The sequence below is a fragment of the Mastigoproctus giganteus genome, chromosome 4 (assembly GCF_048544385.1).
Source record: "Mastigoproctus giganteus isolate SK-2022 chromosome 4, ASM4854438v1, whole genome shotgun sequence".
NCBI classification, from domain to species: domain Eukaryota; kingdom Metazoa; phylum Arthropoda; class Arachnida; order Uropygi; family Thelyphonidae; genus Mastigoproctus; species Mastigoproctus giganteus.
In genome coordinates, this window is record NC_143578.1 from 149,823,254 (window position 1) to 149,849,475 (window position 26,222).

General features: G+C 36.6%; 1 protein-coding gene across 1 annotated transcript in view; it reads right to left on the reverse strand.

Annotated features, from left to right (window-relative positions):
- Window positions 1-26,222, reverse strand: part of LOC150087120 (twitchin-like) — a 3,511,780-nt gene that overhangs the window by 2,472,477 nt on the left and 1,013,081 nt on the right. The window contains 4 exon segments of the mRNA XM_090372971.1: window positions 7,407-7,551; window positions 13,864-14,021; window positions 17,458-17,760; window positions 25,080-25,286. Of these exon segments, the coding sequence (XP_090229097.1) occupies window positions 7,407-7,551; window positions 13,864-14,021; window positions 17,458-17,760; window positions 25,080-25,286 (813 nt within the window).

Here is a 26,222-nt window from a genome sequence, read left to right on the forward strand (position 1 = left end):
CCAAAGGCCCTGACACATCTGTTTGTGTTGCAGTTGATGTGCAACTTCAAGTTACAAATGCATATGAACAAGTGGGCATGCTCAGAAAAACCTGTTTACCTGTTTTTTTGATTCAGGAAATGTGACTGTATGCTCTACTTTATATTTCTGAATTTTTCTCTCAGTTTTCCATAATTTGCATGTCTTTGAAAAGGCAGAATGGTTTCCTTTACAATTAGAACAGATGGGAGTTGAAGCTGCATAGATGGCTTGAACACATCCTTTCGATCCTCAAATGGCGAAGACAGAGTCAAATTTGCAATACTTCCAACTATAGAACACTGACACATCTGGTTGGTTGATATGTTATTTAATGGCACAAGGGCTGCTGGTTGGTACTCTTGGTTGGTCATTGTCTTTTTTTTAGGTGCTTACTTTGCACATTACCTTGATCAGAATTGTACCAATATTTGGTATTTGAGCTCAAAGGCTCTAATTCTGGATAGTATTCCCTTCTGTAAATACTGAAATTGTCAGTGGTAATTTCTGAGTCCCAAATTCCTTCATGCAGCCATGTTTTATTTTGATATTTTAATGAATTCAATAATTACTGCATAAATGTCAAAGATTATAGAAGTGATGTTTGAATTTTAGATAATTTGTTTACTAAATCGTAGATACAGCTTAGCTTAATTTTTCAGCACTCACCTCATAGTAATCCGCTTAGTTAGTTGAAAGTTTTACCACATACATAGTGGTTATGTGATTCTAATAACTTACGGGGATTATAAATTTAAAAACTAAGTTATGGGCTTTAAAAATTTTTCTAAGAAAGGAAAGTGCACCTTCCATTCTATGGTTGTTTAATTAATGTAAATTAAATGAAGTGAGATATAAGCTAAAAAACATTAGCTTTTATAATAATTTATAATATATTAATATTTATATTTATAATATATTAATATATTATAAATATTTATAATATATATTAAATAAAAGCTAACAATCATTAGCTTTTATAATAATTTATAATATATTAATATTTATATTTATAATATATTAATATATTATAAATATTTATAATATATATTAAATAAAAGCTAAAAAACATTAGCTTTTATCTCACTTCATTTAATTTATATTAATTAAACAACCATAGAATGGAAGGTGCACTTTCCTTTCTTATAAAAATTTTTAAAGCCCATAACTTAGTTTTTAAATTTATAATCCCCGTAAGTTATTAGAATCACATAACCACTATTGTAAGTGGTAAAACTTTCAACCAACTAAGCGGATTACTATGAGGTGAGTGCTGAAAAATTAAGCTAAGCTATATCTACGATTTAGTCATTACATCACAGCACATAAGGACTCCTTAAAATATGATCAGATAATTTGTTTACCTAAATAAGAGTTCTGATAGTGTAGCTGAATAAGAACTAGGAAATTAGATGAGGTCACTTGAGTTGACTTACAAGAATTCAAATAAAGATCCTTCAATGTTAGAGGTAGGCTAGCTTCTTGAATTGTTACTGATTTTAGGGGTAGTGTATAAGGCTGCTTGGAATAGATGAAGAATTATAATTTTTAAGTAAATTCTGAGAAAGAGTGATTTACATTTCATCGGAAACAGTTGATCAGAAAGGATGGATCAGTGAAAATGGGAAGGGTTTTTTTTTTTTTTTTTTTTGGCTGATGCTGTATAAGCTTGATTTATTGCATCATGTGCCTCTACTTTGTATCATCTGCAAACTTTGACATTAAGCTTGATATACCTTCATCAATATCATCATAAATAAATATAGAAAACATCAATGGACTCAACACCGACCCTTGAGGGACACCACTAATAAAATTAGTCCACATAGAGCAGTACCCACTGATCACCACACTCTGTCTTCTCCCACTCAACCATTCTTTTATCCATTGTAGCAACTTGTCTTTAATGCCATACTGTTCCAATTTGTACAGTAGTCTTCCATGTGCAACAGTATCAAAAGCTTTCCTGAAATCCTAGTATATGATATCAAATTTTTTTTTCATCCAGTTCCTTTGTGACCACATCATAGTATCCCATCAAATTGGTCAGACAAGACTTCCCCTTGAGAAACCCATGCTTCCTTAGATTTTATCATGCACTTCCTTAGATTTTATGTGTTTCTTAATTAACAGTATAACCCTCTCCTCCTTTCCTATCCCGTTAATCCTTTCTGTACACATTGTACTCCCCAAATTCCAATTCTGCATCCCTTATATCTGAGTGGCACCAAGTCTCTGAAATCCCAACAATATCTGCCTTGGATGTCTTAACCAGAACTTTCAAATTCATCAAATTTATTTACTATACTCCTAGCATTAGTGTACATGCAAGTATACATGCACTTGTTCTTACTCTTAATTACCCTAACACAGCCCATGTATTTACTTGTTTCATGATCCCCAGCAGTTCCTGAAATCCCCAGCAACTGGCTTTCTGGGCTGCTGCTCATTCCAATAGATGCAGTGCAAGAATCATTTCACCTCTGCTTGTGGCTACTGTTACCCTATTAGTCTACATTGCCTCGATAGCAACAGCAAATATTCTTGCACCCCTTCTATTTAATTGTATCCCATCTCTGTAAAAACAGTCTATACTGTTAACAAGCACAAACTATGCTGAGAAAAATTTACCCCATGAGCCCTGCACAATCTCTTCTGGGCCGAATTGATGGCATTAGCATTAACAAAGGCACATGATGCAAGAAAGCAAGCTTATATAGCATCAGCCAAAAAAAAAAAAAAAAACTTCTAATTTCACCCATCCACTCACTCCAAATGTTTGTCTAGTTCTACCTTGAATCTGTTTAAGCTATCAACTTCTACAATAACAAATGGAAGTTTGTTCTGGCAATCAACCACCTGCTGGCTAAAGCCAAACTTCCACACATCTATCCTACAACTGTCTTTCCTCAATTTGATGTGATTATTCTGGGCAAGAGAAAGAATCCCATCAGCATTAAGCAAGCTCAAACCATTCAAGGCTTTATACACCTCAATCAGATCACCTCCCAGGTGCTTAGTCTCCAGACACTGTAATTTGCAAAACTTAAGCCTTTCTTCCTAAGAGCCACCCTTTTTTTTCCCATTCACTAATCTTGTTGTTCTTCTCTGTATTCGTTCCAACAGCTCTACATCCTTCTTAAAATGAGTCCTCCAGACCTGTATATAGTACTCAAAGTGTGGCCTGACCATTACCTTATAGAAGGGGATAATCACCCCCTTATCCCTGCTAGAAAAATTCCTGTATATCATTGACAAGACACCATGGGCTACTCTTGCAACCATCTGCATTGCTCAGAAAACTTCATATCTGCCTGCACAATTACCCCCAAGTCCTTTTCGCTCTCTACCTCTGTCAGTGTAGTACCACACAGTTGATACATTACTCTGGGGTTACTGCAATTCATATGCAGTATTTTACATTTGTCAATGTTAAACTTCAGTTGCCAACTCTCAGCCCATCTACTCAACTTTTCTAGATCCTGTTGCAGCAGCGTACTGTCATTAGTGTCATTAACAACCCTGCCGACCTTCGTATCATCAGCAAACGTGGACATTAAGCCTGATATACCATCATCAATATCATTAATGAATACAGAAAACAACAATGGACTCAACACTGAACCCTGTGGGATTCCACTAATAACATTAGTCCACGAAGAGCAGTGTCCATTAATCACCACTCTCTGTCTTCTCCGGCTCAACCATCCCTTTATCCATAGCAGTATAGCAGCAATTGAAAAGACTCTCATCATATACTTCCCCCTATTTGATCTGGGCAGGATTGCTGACACTTTCAAATTTAACCCAAACTCGTGACTTTTTTTCAGCATTAGTAAATCTGTAGATCTCCTACACTTAATGTCATTAGTGCCAACGAGTACAACGATATCACATTTTGTGCCCTTAAAAGATGAAATCTGCTCTACAATGTCATCAACTTTTGCTCCTGGGAGACATACCCTTATCCTGTTCCACCTATCCTTTTTGCACAATATATTTCCAGTTTCCCTGACAATTAAGTCACCAACAATAACTAGCTCCTGTGGGATCAGCTCATTCTGACCTGAAGGTTGCCCCTGTGTTGCCCAATGCATAAAAGTGTGCTCTGACGTTGGGTTGGGCAGCTGAGAACTTGATGGGCCCCATTTTAATTCCTTCGAGGGCATCAACCCGACTCTTCAAGCTCTCATAGATGCCCATCAGAACAGTGAGTTGGCGCCTAATTTATTCACATTCTCTACACCTAGCACACATAATGACATCCTCCATGGTTAGATCATGTCCTGCTCGAGAGAGAGAGATCCACAAACATGTTGCATTTTGCAAATTTTTTTAGACTGTGATTACATCGTTGCAGATTTAACCCTTACGGTTCTCCCGCAAACATCAGCACTTTCGCTACTTAGCGCAAGTTGCTTTGCTGCTCTAGTCTGGGGCATGATTTCCGTTTAAATCCAATTTAGTTAACAATAAAAATTAAAAGGATTTATAAATTTAATTGATTAATTGCCAATACTAAACTAAGCTAACAGATTCTTACTACAGTGCTATGTATTATGCTATCTAGTTTTATATTATGCCTTCCCCTATCAAGTTTTATGTTATGCCTTCCGCTATCAAGTTCGAGATATATGTAATGCTATTCCATATTGATACTACGCAACAGAGGCAATTTTTGAACAGTACAAGTTTTACCGATACTAAGTAATAAACCACAAAATCTCTATCTAAGTTCAAAATAAACTAGGTATTGTAACTAGGAATATAAAGCTACTTATATAAAATAAATTCATATGCCAATTTAGTCAATAAAATGGTAAAAATTTAAGAAAACTTCTCTATTTGCTGGAGCTGTAAAAACTTCGCCCGCACTGACTGAGCTAATCTCGTTCCCACTCTCTTCCAGCTTCAATTTATGTCACTCATGTGTGCCATCCTAGCAAGAGTTAGGATGTCATCTGCATTTAATCTATTAAATCTATTTAAGGCCTTAAACACTTCGATCAAGTCTCCTCATAGATGCCTAGTTTCCAGATGTTACAATTTGCAAAACTGAAATTGTTCTTGGTAAGAGTGCCCTTTTGTGTCATTGTCTAATCTTGTTGTTTCGCTTTTCTGCACCCATTCTAACAGATATGCATCTTCCTAAAATGTGGCCTCCAGACCTATAAATTTGGATGTGCACTGAGAATGAATTCTGGACCTTGTATAGATAAGAAATGCAACTGAAGTATGACATGATGTGAAGTACTGTCAATATGCGATATGTGAGAAGTTGGGTATGGGAGGGTGGGGATTAAGGATGCCTTTTAAATTGTTGTTGCAAGGAAAGCATTTCCCATGTTGACAGTACCTCACATCTTGTCATATCTTTACATGGTAAATTTTGTTCCTGTGATTGTGAAACTTCACTTTCATTGGCTGGTGATTAAGTCGGTTGCTTTCTTCAGGCCCTATATGAGAGTGCATGGGTTTCTGTTCATTCTTGGCTGTTGTTAGAAACTGCCTAGTTCAAGGAGATAATGCTTGAAGATGTCAGTCTTTGGCTGTTCCTCAAGTTCATTCCCACCTGGATCCACTGACAGAGAATTGTAACTTGATTTTTTGTTACAATCAGGAAAGACTGAGATTGTAATGGCCTTTGGATAATTTCTATATAATTTAAGATCATCAAAATTTAGAAGATTAGTCAGTTCACTAGACACTGCTATTTTACTCAGTTCAGTCTTAATATAGAAATCAAGGAGTATAAGTTTCATCTCCTTATTTTATTTAGGTTGGACTGTGAATGTCATGTGCCTCTGCCAGTTATGCTTCCAAAATTTTGCTCCCATATTCTATTTTTACTAAAGCTACTGATGAAGGTTTCTTGAGATTTAATAATTCATTTCCATGATGATTAATCCTAGATAACCACAGTTCTGTACTCTTGATAACTGCATTCTTGTTCCTTATGTAGTCACATCAAGTTTTGTAATTACATTGTTGGTTTTGCTGTGTCTTTCAAACATGTAAACTCAATAAAACGTTGTGCAACTGAAGCATTTCAGCTGACAAAAATCACAACATGACATATACTCTTAGCCAATTTTTGTATTAGATGAATGTGCATGTGGAAGCTCTCATCATACCCTTCATAATCTTCTGGAATATCCCGACTTTCATTTTACCTTTCCATCTAACACACCACACAGATTTTCCATAGGCAAGTTCTGAATCTGGAAAAGCTTAAGTCATGCTCAAGCTGCTTTTGATAAGAAACATATCTCTCTCACTCATTCTATCTTGTCTATCCTCTTCAATACATTATACATACCATAGAGAAATGCATTATCCCTTATTTCTGGGTGAAACGATGTTTACTTTATTATGTCTATAGCTCTAATTATATCAGTGTCAGTTGTCTTAGCCAGGAGTTTGAATTCACTCAGTTTATTGATAACACACTCAGATTACTGTCTTTACAAAATTCCATCTCTACAAAATAGGTTCCTTCCATCTACAAATGTGGGCCATCCCAATAAAATTTCTCCCACTCTTCCCAAAAGTCTTGCAGAATCCCTCATATCTTTAGCTAATACACAAAGCATTTAGCATATAATTGTCTCCATTGTACTTGAGTTGAATTTTAGACACACATGTATTCTGACCAAAAGTGCAGTATTCTCTTGGTAACATCATCAATTGTTACTTCCAGCAAACACACCATGGTTCTAGCCTATTTATCCTTATTACAAGAAGTGGTACCCCGTAAATGGAATCACCCAGTAAAATTATGTCTTTGAACCAAAGTATTAAGCACACACTTATCTATTCTATCTGGACCCAAATCAGGGGAGTATCACCTGGCAGGTTACTAGATACTTCAGCCCCTGATGAGCTTCCTGTTAAATTTTCCTCTAAGGCATGCACCCACTTTCTCAGCAACTCAAATTCATCTCTTAATGTACCAAGTTTTAATTTAATATACACTCCTTACATCGGGAACAAAGAAAAGAATCGTCAGTTAAGCTAAAATTAACAACTGTTTGACCTCTGAATACATGCAACAGGTTATATAAAGCAATGAATGTAACCTGTTGCACATACTCAACAAGTTAGCTAAACGAATATGTTAAGAATGAACTCACAACATATACAGGAATCACCTATAGCCATTTCCATCTGAGTCATGATTTGTTATAAGATTCAAGTTGAATAATTCATCTTACAAGATTCAAGTTGAATAATTCAACCTTTGAAAAAGTATTCAACATGGGTCACTATTAAATGTAAGAATTAAACTAACAAAATATTGCAGTAATTAAGCAGCTAGTGTAATTACTTTTAGATACATTGATGCTCTTTCAACATTTCAATTTTCATATCATAGGATTTGTACTCACCAAATCTGGGCTTGGCAATAATAGGTTTAGTTGGATCACTTGGTTCGCCAGGACCTGCTTTGTTAACAGCTCGAACACGAAACTGATATGCTACCCCCTCTTTTAGGTCTTCTACTCTACCTTCAAGTTTGTCTGGGGGAATTTCCTGTCCATAAGCAAAAGTATTATCAGTAATTTCATATATTAAATAAATCTCATCAATATAATTCTTCATAAACCTCTACATGCTTAATGCTAATAGTGTCACATCACCTGATACCAAAATCATTTCCTGAGCTAAGAAATGAATAAGTCCATAATTGTATGTCCTGGACTGTATATGTTTAAACATAGTGAAGTCAGTCCACAGTTATTTATTTTTTTTAATAACACCCCCAAACATAAAAGGTATCAAGACCTATAAGGTATTGGTATTTCTGGTGCAAGGGCTACTAGGGCCATATTGCACCTATCAATGATATGTCGGTCAGATCACCTATAAGGAATAAGGAGTATTCAGCTCTGTCTTGTGTCACTGTATCTGCTTTTCTTGTTTTGACTGCTGGCATGCCCTTGAGTATGCAGGGTGCTCACATTTACAGTTGACACAAGTAGGTTTGGTGGCTGTACATGCATTGCTTTCATAATCTTTTGCATTGCACCGAGCACAAGCAGGTGCTCCATAACAGGCCATCTGTGAATGCCCATATTTCTGGCATTTAAAATGTCGCAATGGGTTTGGAATGTATGATTCGATTAAAGCCGGGTACATAAATTTAAATTACATTGCAATTTATGTACCCGGCTTTAATCGAATTTGGAGACATTGTAGAATTAAATGTAAGGATGATGTTTCTAATTGGTACTAATTTCCCATCCTTACACATAGAAATTCTTTTAACAGTTATCACTCCCTGTGGCTTCAGTTCAGAGAGGATTTCCTTCTCAGTAATCTCAAGGAGGTTCCATTCTGAGATGACACTCCCTGATGAATTTAGAGTTCTGTGTGGTGTCACTGTAACTGGTATTCCTCCGATTGATGTTGCTCGGGGTAGCTGCTCAGAGTGCCTGTCAGTTTTGGTTTCAATTAAGAAGTCTCCAGAATGAATCCTCTTAATTGTTTTAGGGGAACCTGCTAACCCCTCTAAACCCTTCTGAATGAAAAAAGGGCAACATTTTTCCAATAGGTTTCTTGGTGTTGGAATGCATGATCAAAAATCTGGAAATGGGACTTGACATAACATCAGTTCATGGTCTCTTTGCTGCAGTGGCATTGTCTGTTTCTAAATTATTTTTTTTCAGTTAGGGACTGGGTTGGGGCCTCAGAAGAAGAAATAGTTTTATTCATGAGTGTTTTTGAATTGGTTCAGTGACCGGGCTCCACACCTGCCATGGAGCCCAGATGGGACACCCACTACCTGGCAAGCAATAAATGCACTTGGGATTCCAATGCTGCCCAGACACAATACCCACACTGCTGCCAGCCTGAATGCCATGCCCCCACCTCACGGTCCAAAGGACCATGAGGGTAGGGGCAATGGCATTGACACAGTTGACCCTTGCAGGCAAACTCACTAGCTGATTGATCCTAGCCGGGCCATCCAGGACAAACAGTCTTGTGAAAGCAGGGGCCAAAGTGGTGTTGAAGTTGGGCCCCTCAACCATCAGGTTCCCCTTTTCTGAATTTCCAAGGGTTTTGGTGCATGGCAAACACACCAGAATCCTATGGTGTTAGCCGGGAACCTAGGCTGTGGGTGCTGGATCCCAGGGATGCTAATCTGGAGGACCAGCAGCATCACTGGCAGGTCCCCTCCACATACAGGTGCCCACGTTGAGGGGGTTTTAAAGGAGAATACATGAATATTATATATATAAAATTTAATAAGTGTTATTAAATAAGTCCCTATATGCATTTACCCCAATCTTAATATCTTTTAGATATGTAATTCTTAATTCTTATTCTTAATACCAGCAAACTTAATATGTAATTCTTAATACCAGCAAACAATAAATAAATCGATTAATTAATTAAAGTATAATTACGTTTACTGACAAACATGCTAAATTAGACCAGAGGGCATGAAAACACAACAGAATCCTATGGTGTTAGCCTGGAACCTAGGCTGTCAGTAAACCATCTATAAAATCGAAATTTTGAACTACCTTAAGGCTTTTTGTATTGACCACAGTCCACAAAGGTTAGAGGTAAATGCGTATCGTATTTTATATTGAAGCAACCTGTTGGGCTTTGGGTCCCAATCCCAGTTTACTGTTAACACCAAATAATTAGGATTTCAGAAATTAAAAACATACCTAAAACTAAAAACTTAATATGATAAAGATCTAGTAAAACTGCTATTGGGACTACAAAAGCAGGTATGCATGAGACATTCTTTTAATATTTGCTATCTGTCTGCTCAAAGCCCCTGAGGAAGTAGCAGAGAGACAACCATGTGAAAGAATGTAATTTTGTTCCCTAATTTTTCCTTAATCTTTTTCCTTAATTTCTCCTAACTTTTCCTTATTATTATTTCCACTAACCTATTATTGTCTTGTAATAATTCTATTAGCAATTTAAATTTAAATTCAACATGTAACAATTGGCCAACCGACCACTGCTAGCACACCAATTTCTAGGTAGACAGTTAGGCCTTAATGACTGAAATGCCTCCCACTCTAAATAAAAACCATAAATCAAATAAAATTTATGCACAATGCGATTAATGTGTGTATAATGTATAATTGTAAAACCAGCAATAGCATTAATGCACATTAACATGAAAGTTTATCCATCACGGTGATAAAAGACTAAAATTAGCAGTTAAACATTATAAATATATACAGGGTGATTCACTACCAGTGTGACAAACTTGCAGGAGGTGTAGGGGGACACAAAGGTGAATCGGAATCACATAGCATTGCAGGGTCCGAAATGCCTTTGTCATGCAGTAGAGGATGTTGAACGGGAGGTCGCGTGAACAGCGATCCCGCTGGAAGTCAGCATTTGCAAACCGGTTCCCGAGGCAGTAGGATGGACAAGTATTCAAACGTTGAACTGGCCGACATGCACCTCGCGTATGGAGCTGCGGACTGTAATGGGCGCGCCGCTCTGTGCTTATACCAGGAACGTTTCCCGCACAGGCGTGCTCCTCATCATACGATTTTAATCGTATGATGAGAAGGTTACATGAGACTGGTTGCTTCACGAGAGGTACCATGAATTGAGAGCGAATGACGAGGATGCCAGACAATGAGGAGAATGTCCTACATCTTGCAGAAGGCAATCCGAGTACGAGTACTCGAGTGATAGGCCAACGATTGGGTATTTCCCAATTCACTGTATGGAGGATACTGTCAACAAACCAAATGAGTTCATACCATCTGCAACGCGTCCAATCAATGGAGCCTGCGGATTATCCACTCCGGAGGACTTTTGCTGCTTGGTTTCTTCAACAGAAATGGTTCGCAAATGCTGACTTCCAGCGGGATCACTGTTCACATGACCTCCCATTCAACGTCCTCTACCGCATGACGAAGGCATTTCGGACCCTGCAATGCTATGTGATTCTGATTTGTCTTTGTGTCCCCTACACCTCCTGCAAGTTTGTCGCACTGGTAGTGAATCACCCTGTATACATACATACATACATATATATACTTTGTATATATATATATATTTATATATATAAAATATAGAAAATTAATAAATAACTTATGTAAAGTAAACTAAACAAGATCTGATTAATGCCATCTATACATATCTAGATAGAACATTACATCAGTCTAAATCAGTCATCAGTCTTATTATTAAATAAAAATAAAAATAAAACAATTAACAAACATAATAATAATATATATCAAGTCAATTATAGGTAATAGGACACACTGAAAGGGACTTTATCAAGGGCTAACCCTTTCAATATGTCCCCCTACAATTAACCCGGCTATCAGTTTCTGATATCATCTGCCTGTTTAACACGGTCAAAAGGTAATTTATGCGATAAATGGATAAGTATAATTAAAGTTAGAAAATAATTTTGTTGTTAACAGGCTCGATGACTTTAGCCCGACCGATAGCTAAGACAGCATTTTTACATTTTTTTTTTTATTTTTAAGACATTATTTTTACTTTTACTTTGACTAATTACATCCTTTACTAGGTTTGGCCTCATGGACCAGTTATGGCTATTATAGGGTTAAGTAGCTACCAGCTTATCCTATATAAAATATATCTTACCTATTTTACTAATTGTACTTAAACTATACGAAAAAAAAAAAATATATATATATATATATATATATATATATTTTTTTAATATAACTTTCCTTTAAAGCTTCTCCGAAAAAAAAAAAAAAAATCTCCAAATTATAATTGTTATGCTTATTGAAAGGTGAAATTAATAATGCTGTTTGCTTTTCATAAGGAGCAGGTTAAATTTAAACACACATGCAATTAAAATTTCTGGGACAATATTGGTCTATATCTATGTCAATTATTAGCTCTGAAAGAGACAAATATACGCAGTAAGCACTGGTTATAGTGATCACTGGTTATTAGAATCAGCCACTTTGGAGAATCAAATTTCAAAGAACCGATTGAAATCGATAAAATGCACTGCACTTTCATTGTTTATTAGAATCACATCTTTGGTTATAAGAATCAATTTTGAACACCTCTGTGATATTTTTCTAAAGCACACTTCTGTAGGTCACATTTCTAGAGGTCACAACCATAAAACAATAAAAACATTCGTTGATTTTTGTATATTATAATTGCCATTTATTAGAGTCAAAATTCAATTTGCAAACGTGATCACTATAACTGGCACTTACTGTGTATATATACAGTAAACTCCCGCTATTCGCGGTATCTGTATTCGCGGTTTCGTATATTCGCGGTCGCTGATTTAATATAAAATGAAACCTGAAAAAATGTGAATTTTAAAGCGCTGTGAGCATTTTCCGCCATAAAAAAACATGGGCGTGACTAAAATTATCTTTCCCGGTCAAAACAGCGCTCAGTGAGTGGGGAAGAGGAGTGACAAAATCGCGAGTGTGGATGTTTCTCGCTAATCCTTGTTCAGTATGTGTTATGCGCTTGTCATGGAAGGTTTCGTCGTTTGCTTTTAATTTATATGCTTATAAATTGAATAAATTTATCAATTTATAAATTGATATGCATACAAAAGTGATAAATCTACCATTTTGCAGTGTAAAACAGACTTTTTCGAGTGTGTTAAAGGAAAAAAAAGTGATTTTGTTGTGAACAAGTTCTTTCTAAGCTGTACAAAAATATGGCTACGAATAACAAGGGAAATGTGAAAAGATCAAAGAAGGTGATGACATTAGCGAATAAAATTGAGTTATTAGACAAAATTTCTAATGGTGAAAGTGTCTCCTCGGTGGCAAAACATTATAAAATCAATGAGTCAATGGTACGGTCAATCAAAAAATCGGAAGAAAAAATCCACCGTAGTGTCCGTGAAAATGCGCTAATTGCTTCAAAAATTTGCTCTGTAACTCGTGATGTTAAATTAGAAAAAATGGAAAAAGCTTTAAATCTGTGGATAGAAGACCGAACTCAAAATAAAATTCCGTTAAGTTCACTCATCATTCGTGAAAAGGCAAAACTCCTTTATCAACACTTTAGCGAAACTGGTGATAGCACTGGCGGGATAAGTTTTTTAGATAGCAAAGGCGCAGTTTGAAATTTCTAATAAATATTACATTTAATATTAAATTGTTTCTTATTTTCATTTCGATGCCATATGCTTGCATTTCACTATGTACTGTCCATGTACATAGTCATATTATGAAGGTACGTATAATACATACATAGACAAAATTTTAGACTAGTTTTTCTTATATATTTCATACTTTGGAACGGAACCCCTTTATTACTATGGGAGCCATAACTCAGTATTCGCGTTTTCGGTATTCGCGGCATTTCTCAGGAACGTAATCCCCGCAAATAGCGGGGGTTTACTGTATATATATACATACTTTTTTTTTTTTTAATAAATATAAATATAATGATGGAAATAATGTATTTGCTATATCTTATTTATTTATTTTTATCTCCTCACTTTTCCTGGTTTTAACTCACTATTACTATCGTAATATATATTATATATAAAGTGAAAAAAAATGAGGGAGATAGAAGGTAACAAAAAAAAGTTATGCACAATAAGAGATAAATATGATGACCATGACTGCACTAGACTACTTCCACTTTTTTTCCATTTTTCTGTCTTCTTGTTTTCACTTCCTTGTTATTCTTTTCAACACACACACACACGCACGTACACAAAATTCCACATATATATCACAAATATCAACATATTCCAATTGTAAAATTTATTTTTGCATGTAGAATTCAAATAAATTTAAATTTTAAACAAATTCAAGTAAAAGTTAATATAATTTTGTAATTATTTAATTAGAATGGAACTATTGTGAGAAGATAAAACAGACTTACAGGTCCCACAGTCCAGTCTTGAGAAAATTTATCTTTATATTCAATGATGAAGCCAGTGATTGGTGCACCACCATCATTTTCTGGTTTTGTCCATTTAAGGTCAACTCGATCTCTGTCCCAGTCAGTAACTTCAACATTACCAGGTTTAGACGGTTCATCTAAACAGCAAATATAAATTTTACCCAATGCAATTTATCATGGATGATATTTAAAAAAAAAAAAAAAGAAAGAAAAAAAATAGCTTTGTAGGAAATCCAATTTTCAGCTAATTCCCATTACCTAGGGTAACACCGAGGATAAGGACTTCACATTCCTTCCCTATTAGCAAATTTTATTTTATTATTATTATTATTAGTAATATAGTGCAAGGAAGCCTGAGGATTAGGCTACACAAGCCAAAAAAAAAATTTCCAAGTTACCCTGAGAGACAGAGAGGAATCACCAAGAAAGAGAGGAATGATGATATTCAGCTCAGGACCCTGGGTGTGCAAAGCTCATACTCACCAGATGTAAGCCCCTGGGGTTAGCACATTATCATATGACACATTATCTTCCAGGTGTAATGGGACTTAAATCAAAACATTAAATCAAAAACTGCAATAATCAGTACTGGGAACTGTCATTAATAATTTAGAATACAGTCTGATTATGGAGACCGCACTGATAAACAGCAGTGAATGCCCAATAAAGAGTTAATTTCCTATACAGTAATAAGTCAGAGGACCCATTAGGCATGCAGAGAGCCATCACAACAATATGCCTACTCTAGAGGTTTGTCGATTATTCACGTGCCAGCATAATACTAAGCGATGCTCTCTAGAAACAATTCAGCCCCAGGAATGGATATTTTGGACTCTGCTGCAAATCTGTCCCCCAATTACAACACAGTTCAATCAGCACTTGTCACCACCACCCCTCCAAAAGAACACCATTATTCATTAGCAGGTGTGTGGGTGCCTGAGACCCCATTGGAAAAAAGTAAGTAAGAAATGCTTTTTGATTTGATTTTCCAATCAACTACAATTCATAGTGCTTACCTTCAAAAAGGGTATTCTTTGATTTAAATTGACTTTTAACCAATAACATAATCAAGAAGAAAATGGTTTAATTGCTGGTCAAACTGGAAATGCTGCAAAGCATTTCAGATTTAGAATAAGGAGAAATTTTGAAAGTTGCCTGTTTATTTCCCAAAACGTTACTTTTCATTGTCTATGAATAATTGAGATCTCAGTGTTGATTTTCAGTAGCTGTTTTAACAACACAAGTTTCAAAGCCACCACTGCATCATTTCTTGCAGATTACAAAAACATACATTTTAAATGTCCTCCCACCTGGTGGTGTTATGGGAAAGGTAGTGAGCGGCTGCTTGGTGGTGGGGGGAGGTCTAATTAAATGAAGCTTTTTGAAGTGCTGGTCATAAAACAGATGAACTAATGAGACATATGGCAGAGAAGAAAAATGCAGGGGATACATATAAATTAATGGGTGACATGGAAGCCTATGATAGATATAAGCTGGTCTGTAACCAAGTCACAAAGGAGATTAGGCAGGCAAAGGCAGATTATGAGAAATCCTTGGCAAAGGATGCAAAGAAAAACAGAAAAGAATTCTTTACCTGTGTAAACTCTAGAAGGAAAGGGATGAATCAGATTGGTCCTCTGGATATTGATGGTTCAACAGTTGAGGATCCTGCTCAGGTGGCTAACAAACTAACAAGTTTGCAGACGATACAAAGGTTGGCAGGGTTGTTAAGGACACTACTGACAGTATGCTGCTGCAACAGGATCTGGAAAGGTTGAGCAGATGGGCTGAGAGGTGGCAAATGAAGTTTAACATTGACAAATGTAAAGTACTACATATGGGAAACAGTAACCCCAGAATAACGTATCAACTCTGTGGTACTACACTGACAGTGGTAGAGAATGAAAAGGACCTGGGGGTAATTGTGCAGGCAGATATGAAGTTTTCTGAGCAGTGCAGACGGGCTGCAAGAGTAGCTCATGGTGTCTTGTCAATGATATACAGGAATTTTTCTAGCAGGGATAAGGAAGTGATTATTCCCTTGTATAAGGCAATGATCAGGCCACACCTTGAGTACTGTATACAGGTCTGGAGGCCTCATTTCAAGAAGGATGTAGAATTGCTGGAAAGAGTACAGAGAAGGGCAACAAGATTAGTGAATGAAACAAAGGGTTGCTCTTACGAAGAAAGTCTTAAGTTTTGCAAATCACAGTGTCTGGAGACTAGGCACCGGTGAGGTGATCTGATAGAGGTGTATAAAGCCTTGAATGGTTTGAGCATGCTCAATGCTGATGGGATTCTTCCCCCTGCTCTGAATAATCAGCTGAGAGGGCACAAATTCAAATTGAGGAAAGACATGTAGGATAGATGTGTGGAAATTTGCTTTAGCCAGCGGGTGGTTGATTGGTGGAACAGACTTCCATCCCTTGTTGTGGAAGTTGATAGCCTAAATAAATTTAAGGCTCAACTGGACAGGTAATTCGAACAAACGGAGGGGTGAAATTGGAGTGGTTTTTTTTTGGCTGATGCTGCATAAGCTTGCTTTCTTGCATCATATGCCTCTACTAATGCTAATGCTAATCTCCTCCTCAGTGATATTCAATAGTTCCCATTCACTTTTCACTCCTTTTGAGGAGTTCAGTGTGTTATGTGGCATCACTTTGATTCGGATTCCACTTATAGAGGACATTTTTAATAATAATTCAGAATGCTTTGCTTGTGTAGTCTCAATTAATAGGTCTCCTGACTGAAGTCGCTTTACCATTTCTGGTGTACCTGCTGCATTCTCAAGACATCTCTGAATAACAAAGCGTAAGAGTCTGCTTACCGCCTGCGTTGATAATGAATGCATTATCAGAAAGGCTGGTGGTTCTGATTTGTTAGATTCCGTTCTCATTCTTTTTTGAAAGACCTATATCGTGTTCCCTTTTACGGGTGTCAGTATGATGTGAGCCTGTTTTCTCTGGTGATGGATAATCATCACAATCCAGTGACCAAGCGATCAGAAAATAAGGAGGCTGTAACATTGCTAGTGGAGGTAGCAGTAACGTTGCAAGCGACGATGCTAGTGGGTAAAGCAGTGACATTGCTGGTGAGGGAGGCAGTAACGTTGCTGGCGAGAGAGGCAGTAATGTTGTGAGCGGAGGAGGGTTTATGAAAAAAGCTAGTACTCGCCCTAGAAAAATACTAGAAAATTGCTTGCTTGGAAACTATTGCCTAGCACTCGGGGTCAGAAAATGAGGTGAGAGCAGCTGACACTCCTCAGAACGTTCAAGAAAGCAACTAAAAAACTAGATCATGAATCTAGAGCATTGCTGGCAAAAGTGAAGTGAAGTGAGTTACAAGGAGACCATATCATAAAATAATGTAAAGCCAACATCAACCAACTCCTTCCATGCTAGGCTAGTAACTAATCAAATAATCTTCATAAATTTAATTTACTGACAAAAAATGCATATTCAACGTAACTATGAAACTACCACATGTCGATTAAATAATAATGCTCAAAAACTGAATAGTATAATAAAATTATATTGGCAAGTATCCATAAACCAGTTATATAGACATAATTACCATAAGGATCTTTTGCTAAAGTTGTTTTTGGTGCAACCAGTGGTTCTGAGGCTCCTTTCTTATTTACAGCTCTTACTCTAAATTTGTATTCCTTTTTAGCAACAAGATCTGTAACATCATATTTTGTATCTTGTGTTGTTGCAACTTCAGACCATCCACTGCGTGCCCCCAAATCTTGTCTCTCAACTAAGTAGTGCAGCAAAGGCATACCTCCAGTATCTTTACAAGGCTTCCAAGCTAATTTACATCGATCTTTGTAAATATCCGTAACATCTAATGGACCTTCTGGAGCTGTTGGTACATCTGAAAGTAAATAATGAGACGTGAATAGAAAGTTGTTTAAGAATAGCAACTTATACAAGGTATGAATAGTAAGTTATACAAAAATGTAACATAAATATTTCATATGCATGTTATGAAAGGTGTAAAACCTAGACTCTCTCACAGGGAAAACTCTATCCACACTTCCCAGACCTGTCTTAAGAAAACTTGGCTAAGAATATCATGTACCTTCTTATAGTTTGTAAATACATATTTTTAGTGAGTAATGCAACCATTAATTTTAAAAGTAAATATAGATTTTATTGTACATAAATAAAAACAATAGCATACTTATAACAACAACAAAAAACACAAAAGAGGAAGTAACCCTAAAAGATTGGCACCTATGAGTCCATTTAGGCCAATGTGTTATGGCAGACCTGTCTCTGCAAAGTGGCAAATCCGCTCTGTCATAAAGTGAATTAACACATGCCTCCATCTTTCCAAAAAAACAAAAGCCCAAGAAGCAAAAGGGAGATTAGAGAAAAAGTACACAGGAGGAAAGGAGAGGAGAGATTCGAGTAATATAAGATAATCAAGTAATGCACACTTTCACAGCATTATTCAAGGCAATTTTTTTTTTTTTTAAACTCCCAACAAGTAATTAGACAGATTTCTGGTAGTAACCCCATTTCATCAATTAATTCTGACCTACTAACAAAAGAGATATAAAAAAAAAAAAAAAAAAAAACATAACATTAATTATAGCATTGGCATTACTTGTGGCATATGATGTACGAGAAGCTTATACTTCCAGACGCTTATAAACCACCAGCAAAAAAAAAAAAAAAAAAAAAAAAAAAACACTTGCCATTTCACCTATCTTTTCCCTCCAATAATTTGTCAAGTTTTTCCTTCTGCACATCTATTCTGCAACCTTCCTTCCTTTGTTAACAAATTCTATGCTTCGTTATGTCCATAGTGCAAGCAAGAGGAAAGAATCCCATCAGCATTGCGCTTGCTCAATCCACTCAAAGCCTTAAACACATCAATCATATCACCTCACAGGTGCCTAAATCTCCAGACGCTGCAATTTGCAAAACTGAAGGGGTGCTCTTACCAAGACTTGCTAAGTAAGGGCACCTCTTTGTTCCCCTCAAGTCGAATTTCCATAAGTCAGTATTATGTAAGCCAGGAAGTGCCTGTATTGAAACAGAGCTTCAAAATCTGCATTACTGCCAAGTATGTGTTGTAAAGTTAAAGGTTTCTAAAAGTTGGATTGAGAAAAAAAAATTTATTTTTGAATTCTTGAATTTGAGGGCATTCTATGAGAATATGTTTGATTGTTAATTGGGATCGACAAAAGGAACTGAGTAGGGTTCTCACCCATAAGCAAGAACAGATGAGTTATATAGGAATGACTGATTCAGAGTCATGGCAAACTGACTTCTCGCCTGCTTCTCATGAAACTAGAAGTCCACAGTTGAGGTTCTTTTTTAATCTGGAATAGTTTATTATTCACTTCAGTTTGCCACAGTGCAGCCCATTGATTCCAACATGCTGTTTTAATAATAATGGGTCTATAATCAGTGTATGGCACTTTTAGATGGCAGAAAGATCCATTATCGGGATGTTTAGCAGAACGATCTGCACATGTGATCATTACTTGGGATGTAAACTTGGCCAGGGATCCAACAGAATGTGACCATCTGGTTGGATGTTTGATGTTGATATAATTGAAACCGGATCTGTTTCAGAATGGGATGGTGGGAAGAAGTAATAGATTGAAGTAGTGACTACACTTAAGGAGTTTGTATATGTAAGAACTTGCTTGAATTGCTGCTTGGCTATATTATCTAGGGCTAGTTTTATTGCATACAATTCTGCAGTATAGATACAGGGGGTCCCCGTTATCCGAGTCTCTGCAGTTACGAGGATTTGAAAATTAAAGAAATAAATCTTTTTCTCTTGAGAAAATTGACCAAGCACTCCAATATTTTTTGTAAGAATGATCTTCTTCATGATCGTGGAACAAAAGATAAGTGTAAAGTTAAAGACATAACTAAATGCTACAACACAATTTTATCTCAAAAAATATGGGAAAAAAAAAAAAAAAAATATGAACAACTCCAGATTCATTTTTTATTCAAACAACTGAAAAATAGTTTAACTTCAATAAACTTTCGAAGAAAATGTCGAATAAAATAATTTTCTCTTTGTTCAGTTCCTTCAACCATTTTTTTACTATGTACAAGTAAATAATAAACATTACTATATAATGTTCTTGTGTTGGTATTCGAGGTGAGCGGACACGCTTCATCAGGGCTCTTCAGTTTAGTTGATTGGATTACTGTTGATTACTGCTTTTAAATATTTGATTTATTTAGTATATTGTTGGATTATTTTGTTACAGGTTTTCCTGTAACAGTTTGATTTTTATAATATTATAGATATCATTTTTTAAAGTTAATTTTCATTGATATTTAGCTAATTTTATAATGGTAATTATGAGATCTGCTTTAAACATGTCACAGGATATCGTGACTCACACGGAAATAGCCGATGGTGATTTACGTGTGAGTCATGATTTAATCCATTGCGGAACCTGTGGAATGTTTTCCAAGGTTAGTTAGTTAGTTATTTGGTTTTTAGGAGCATTAGCAACTAAGGCCATACTGCTCCGGGATATGCGGTGGTCATTCCCTGACCTTTCCGCATCCTCCGTATTTGGTAGTGTCGGGCTCGAACCCCGGTCTAATCAAGAAACGTGTGCTACGCACTGCTGCTCCTTCCCACCTGGCTACGGAGGTGCCTGTTTTCCAAGGGTGACTAATCATAGCTCACCTGGGGATTCTTTTCTTTGTGATCGATCTAAGGAGTGCACTGATCTTAAATTACAATTAGGTGCACTGACGGAACAATCTGAGTCATGAACAAACGGGTGCTTGTCTCGAGAATAATGCATCTGGGAGCTCATCAGGAACTCAAGACACCAGCAATCTACCAAGTGATGCACTCCCGATTCGGGTCTCAAAACAGAAAAACCAAGTGCAAACTACTCTGGTTCAAAAGGACTTTGTTTTATTAGTAGACTCTATTGTCAGGGAAATGGGAAATATTTTTTGTAATAAGGATAGGTGGAGTAGAACCAGGGTATGTCTGCCGGGAGCAACTATTAATGTTGTTATTTGGTTTTTAGGAGCATTAGCAACTAAGGCTATATTGCTCCGGGGATATGGGGCGGTCATTCCCTGACCTTTCCGCATCCTCCGTATTTGGTGGTCACGGGCTCGAACCCCGGTCTAATCAAGAAGCATGTGCTACTCACTGCTGCTCCTGCTCACCTGGCTATGGAGGCGCCGCAACTATTAATGGTGTCACCAACAGACTGTCAGATTTTAAGGGGGATAAAGAGAATGTTATTATTCATATGGGGACTAATGACATTAAACATACACGATCTGACAATTTGTTGGAAAAATACAGGACCATGCTAAGGAAATGCCGCGAGCTAAGCCACAATGTCTATGAGTCTGCAATTCTGCCCAGACACGATAGGTGGGATTATATGTTAAAAGTCTTGTGGATTAATTTGACATTGTGAATGGAAGATTGTACACAGAAATTGATACGGTTTTTTTCAGCTTGTGCTTTATGTACCTGAAAATATTGTGAGTATGATGTCGCAGCTGATATTTCCGTGAAAGATCTACCCAGGGTGTTTGCAATCTCCTCTGGTTTTGTGATATCATGGCCACTGGCAGTGAGCATGGGACAGTTGACACGTGGGTGTTTTGCGTACATCCGCTGTATTTTTGTCCATATTGTTTGAGTTTTGTCGTTCTTGTGATTGTGGAAGTGAAATGTCTCCATGCTTCCCTTCTGCTAGTCTGCTTGACTTGTTTTGCCTTTGCTCTTGCCTGTTTAAAGTGGATGAGGTTTTCTGTTGTTGGGAACTTCCTGAAAATATTCCATGCTTTGTTCTGTTTTTTTAGCTGCACTACATTCATCATTCCACCACACTTTTGAGTTGGCCGATATTTTTGTGGATTGTTTTGGAATTGCTTTGTCTGCTGCCTGCAGTATTTGATTAGATATGTATTCAACTACATATTTGATTAGATATGTATTCGACTACCAGGTTTGTGGATGTTTGCTGGATCTGGTTTTCTTCTAGTATTGCTAGCTGCTTGTACACATCCCATTCAGCTTTGGAAAAGTTCCATTTGGGAATTTGATAAGAAAGTGGGGAATGCTTGTGTCAATTCAGCATATCACAGGATAATGATCACTGCCCAGTGGATTGCTGTGAATAGTCCATCCAAATAGAGGATATATGGTTGCTGTGCATAGAGAGACATCAATAGCTGATGTAGATCCTGTCGGAAGATGTGTATAGGTGTGAGACCCATTACTGAGAGTTATCAGATTATGTTGATCAAGTAGTTTTTCAATGGTTTTTCCACGCTTGTCCAGATTATGGTTTCCCCACAGTGGATGGTTATTGTTGAGGTCTCCTAAGATACAGTATGGTTTGGGAAGTTGTATTACTAATTCTTCTAAGTTGGAATAGCTTATATTTTGGTTAGGTGGAAAGTATAATGAGACTATGGTTAAATCAAAGTTAATATTGACTCGTCCAGCAACTGCCTCAAGGTTTGTTTTTAGTGGGAGTGGCTTTGAGGGTATATGGGGGTTGGTGATCAGCACTACTCCTCCATGGGCAAGATTGTTCGGATTTTGTGCAACACGATCTTGACGATGTATTATGTATTTCCGAAGGGGAACATTTATATTTGGTGTCAAATTGGTTTCCTCTAAGCAAAAGGCAATAGGGTCATATTGTGAAAGGAGATCTTGGATGTCGGACAAATTACTACGATAGCCTCTGCAATTCCACTGTAAGAAAATAAGCATTATTTGGGTTTAGTGGAACCCTCGACTTCTTTTCGAGGGACAGAAGATTTGCCTCACTCAAATTTACCTTTCCCCTTCTTTGGGAAATAAGGTTTCCCTGTATCCACATCCTCATTGGTGAACAGTTCTAGAACCTGTTCATTGTGATTTAAATTGTCTTCTGAATCTATGTATTCTGTTTGGTTTGAGTCAGGAGTAGTAGATACTGTGGTATTCTGATGAATGGCATCAGGTTGTACTGAGATTGGCATATTTAGGGCTTTGCTTTGTTTGTTTTTCGTTTAGTGCATTGGTACTGGGGACAACAGTGACCTTGCCCATTCAGCTAATGTTTACTTGGTGGTATAGTTACCTCTGTTTGGGTAGAAATTGATATGTGTTTTGTGGTTATTTTTGCATAAGTGGGCTTATTAGTATTTGGAACTATTAGGGATTTTTTAGCCTCTTGGTAGGTTACGTTATGTTCAGTTTTGTACCGCTGTATCTTTTTTTCATGTTTCCAAAGGGAACACTCCTTGGAATACACTGGATGTGCCTCTTTACAGTTAAGACAGATTGGTGTTGTGGCTGTGCAGTCAGTACTAATGTGTTCAGTGGATCCACACGTGGCACAGGCAGCTACTTCTCTGCAGACTGTCTGTGAGTGCCCAAACTTATAATTGTTTATTTGCCAATTGTAATTGCAATTGTAAAATCAGAATATTGGTAACTGTAATGGTAATAATGGCAACTGTAATCATAATATCGATAACTGTAATTGTAATATTAGTAATTGTATTCAAATTTGTAACACTTTCTATTTTTGTTCCCCCAACAACATAGTCTGATGATGGGTATTGGTAAGATACCTGAAATTACCTTAATGTACAGTAGTTTAAGCAAATAGCTTAATAAATTATATTATTAATTTCACATATTAAATATAGTAATAATCTTAATGGCGATGTTCTTCCCTAACTATATAGGATAATCTGCTTTGATTGATGTTGGAGGCTCTTGCATGTGAAAAGATAAGCTTACTATGGTTATATCTCTTTCTCAGCTCTGCTAAATTTCCTCCTCTGATGGACAAAGGAGGTCCTTTGGATATTATATCATGTGATATATTCAGAATTTTGTGTAGAGTAATGGCAATTGGTATTCCTCCAAAGTTTGTGGCTTTTAGAAATGCTTAGCACTAGAACTTTTTAAAAGAATATCCCATGAATGCAAGTGCTTCACTGATTTAGGAAGTCCTGTCAATCCTTCCAAACACTTTCTGGATAAAGAAGGGTGATTACCTGTTGAATGGATCACAAAGAACAAGTTAATGGTGAATTTGTGTTGGTCTTCTGTCTTGGTATCTCTGATGTCTCCAGATTGATTAGGCAGAGTTCTCAAAGAGGACCCAGAAGGAGTAACAGTCACATTATTCATTTAGCTCTTTTAGCCCTGGGTAAAAAGCTCTTTCAACCCAGGTTTCCAGCCTTGCACCACACAGAAGGAAGCAGGAGCAGTGTTACTGCATTATATTGCTGTTGATATGGGATTTTCTGGTACAAGGGCTACTTAGGCCATGTTTTTTTATTATTATTATTATTAGCTATATGGTGCAAGGAAGCCTGAGGCTTATGCTGCACCAGCCAAAAAAATAAAAAATAATAAAATAAAATATTCCCGATTTACCCAGAGAGAGAGAGAGAGAGAGTCAAAAGTAGAAGGGAATCACCAAGAAAGAGAAGAATGATGATATCCAGCTAAGGACCCTGGGTGTGCCAAGCCCATACTCACCAGATGTGAGCCCTTGGGGTTCCTATCAACAAAATTGTGGCTATGTATGAGGACTGATAGTGGAGCAGTCATTACCAATCATATGGCAGAGTGATAAATGTTCTTGAAGATCTGAAAGGAAGCTGAATGCAGATTATCGAGCATTGTTGAACAAGATACATTCAATCAGTATATGCTTTACTGGGAGTGATTCATACACTGTGGAGGGTCACTTCCTGTAAGAAGAAACAAATGAGTGAGGTGAGTGTGACTAATTTAGGTTCTGGTTAGAATTGCTTCCTCCTTTTCTATTTGTACAAAAGCAAGAAGTCAACAATTGTGGTTCAGTTTTAAATTGAAACAGTTTGTTTTGTGCTTGCACCAGATCCACTGTTCCATAATATTCTTCGTATACTGCATCTAAAAATCAGTATACAAGAATAAAAAACTTGCTGGGGCTGTGCCAGATGGATGTTTGGATCAATGATCTGCACATTCATTCATCTGCAAATTCCACTTCCAATACCCAAAACATTTTGGGTGTGGAAGTGGACTGCTAAAATGAGTTAAGATAATTTAAACATTGGCTGGAATAGAATGAAATACTCTAAATATCTCTCACATACACAAAAATTACAAGGATTATATTTTAAATGTGTGCAATTTTTGTTTCTTTTACTATAAATAAAACTTACCTAGGACATTGATATCAAGATTGCATTTTGCTTCTCCTTGAGAATTACTGACTGAAAACTCATATGTTCCTGAAGTAGCTCTTAATGCTTTCCTGAATGTAATTATGATCTTATCTTTTTTGATGATTAATTCACATTCCTTTTTGGAAACTGGCTGGCCATTACGGAGAAGTTTAGACACTACTTCTGATGTTCTAGTACCTGTAACTGGATTTAAGAAAAATAATTTATTATTATAACTGCCTCAAATAAAGAACACAGTAGACTAAGTATCAATCAAACATGATAAATTATAATGAAGCAATAATAATGGATATAAATTAAAATAAAACAAATTACTGATTTGAAATGCTTCATCATAAAATTATCATACTCTTCCCATCTACTATCACATTATTTTTAACACTATACCATTATTAATATATATTTCTATATACTATATAAAAGGCATACTATTGCAACAAGGCCTTGAAAAATTAAGCGGATGGGCTGAGAAGTGGCAATTAAAGTTTAACATTGATAAATGCAGTGCACTGCATGCGGGCAGAAGTAATCTTAAAATAACATAATTGGGTGGTACCACTCTCAAGGTGGAGTCCAACAGGAGACAAACTTTAAAGTTCTCTGAACAGCTCAGGCAGGCTGTGAGGATAGGTCACTGGAGTCTGTCAGTGAGATATAATAATTCTGTCACCATAGATAAGGTGGTGGTTATCCCATTGTATAAAATAATGGTTAGGATGCATACAGATCAAGAAGCCTCATTTAAAGAAGGATGTGTAACTGTTGAAACAGGTGCAGAGAAAGCAAGATGATTAGTTAAGATGGGAATTTTTACCATAAAAATATTCAGGGCTATAAACTGCAGTGCCTGGTTTTGAAGGAGGAGATTAAGTGAAGAGTTTAATGCTTTAAGTGGATCGAGTAAGCTATATGCTGATGACATCCTAACTCTTCCTCTTACAATGCATATGGGGGGACATAAATTTAAACTGAAAAAAAAGAATAGTTGCAAGATAGTATGTGAAAATTTGCTTTCGGCCAGAGATTCATTAATTATTGTAAGAGACTTCCATCTGGTGTAGTGGGGGCGGGGGGGGGGGGGTTGTTTGAATAAATTTAAGCAAAAATTATACAAATTAT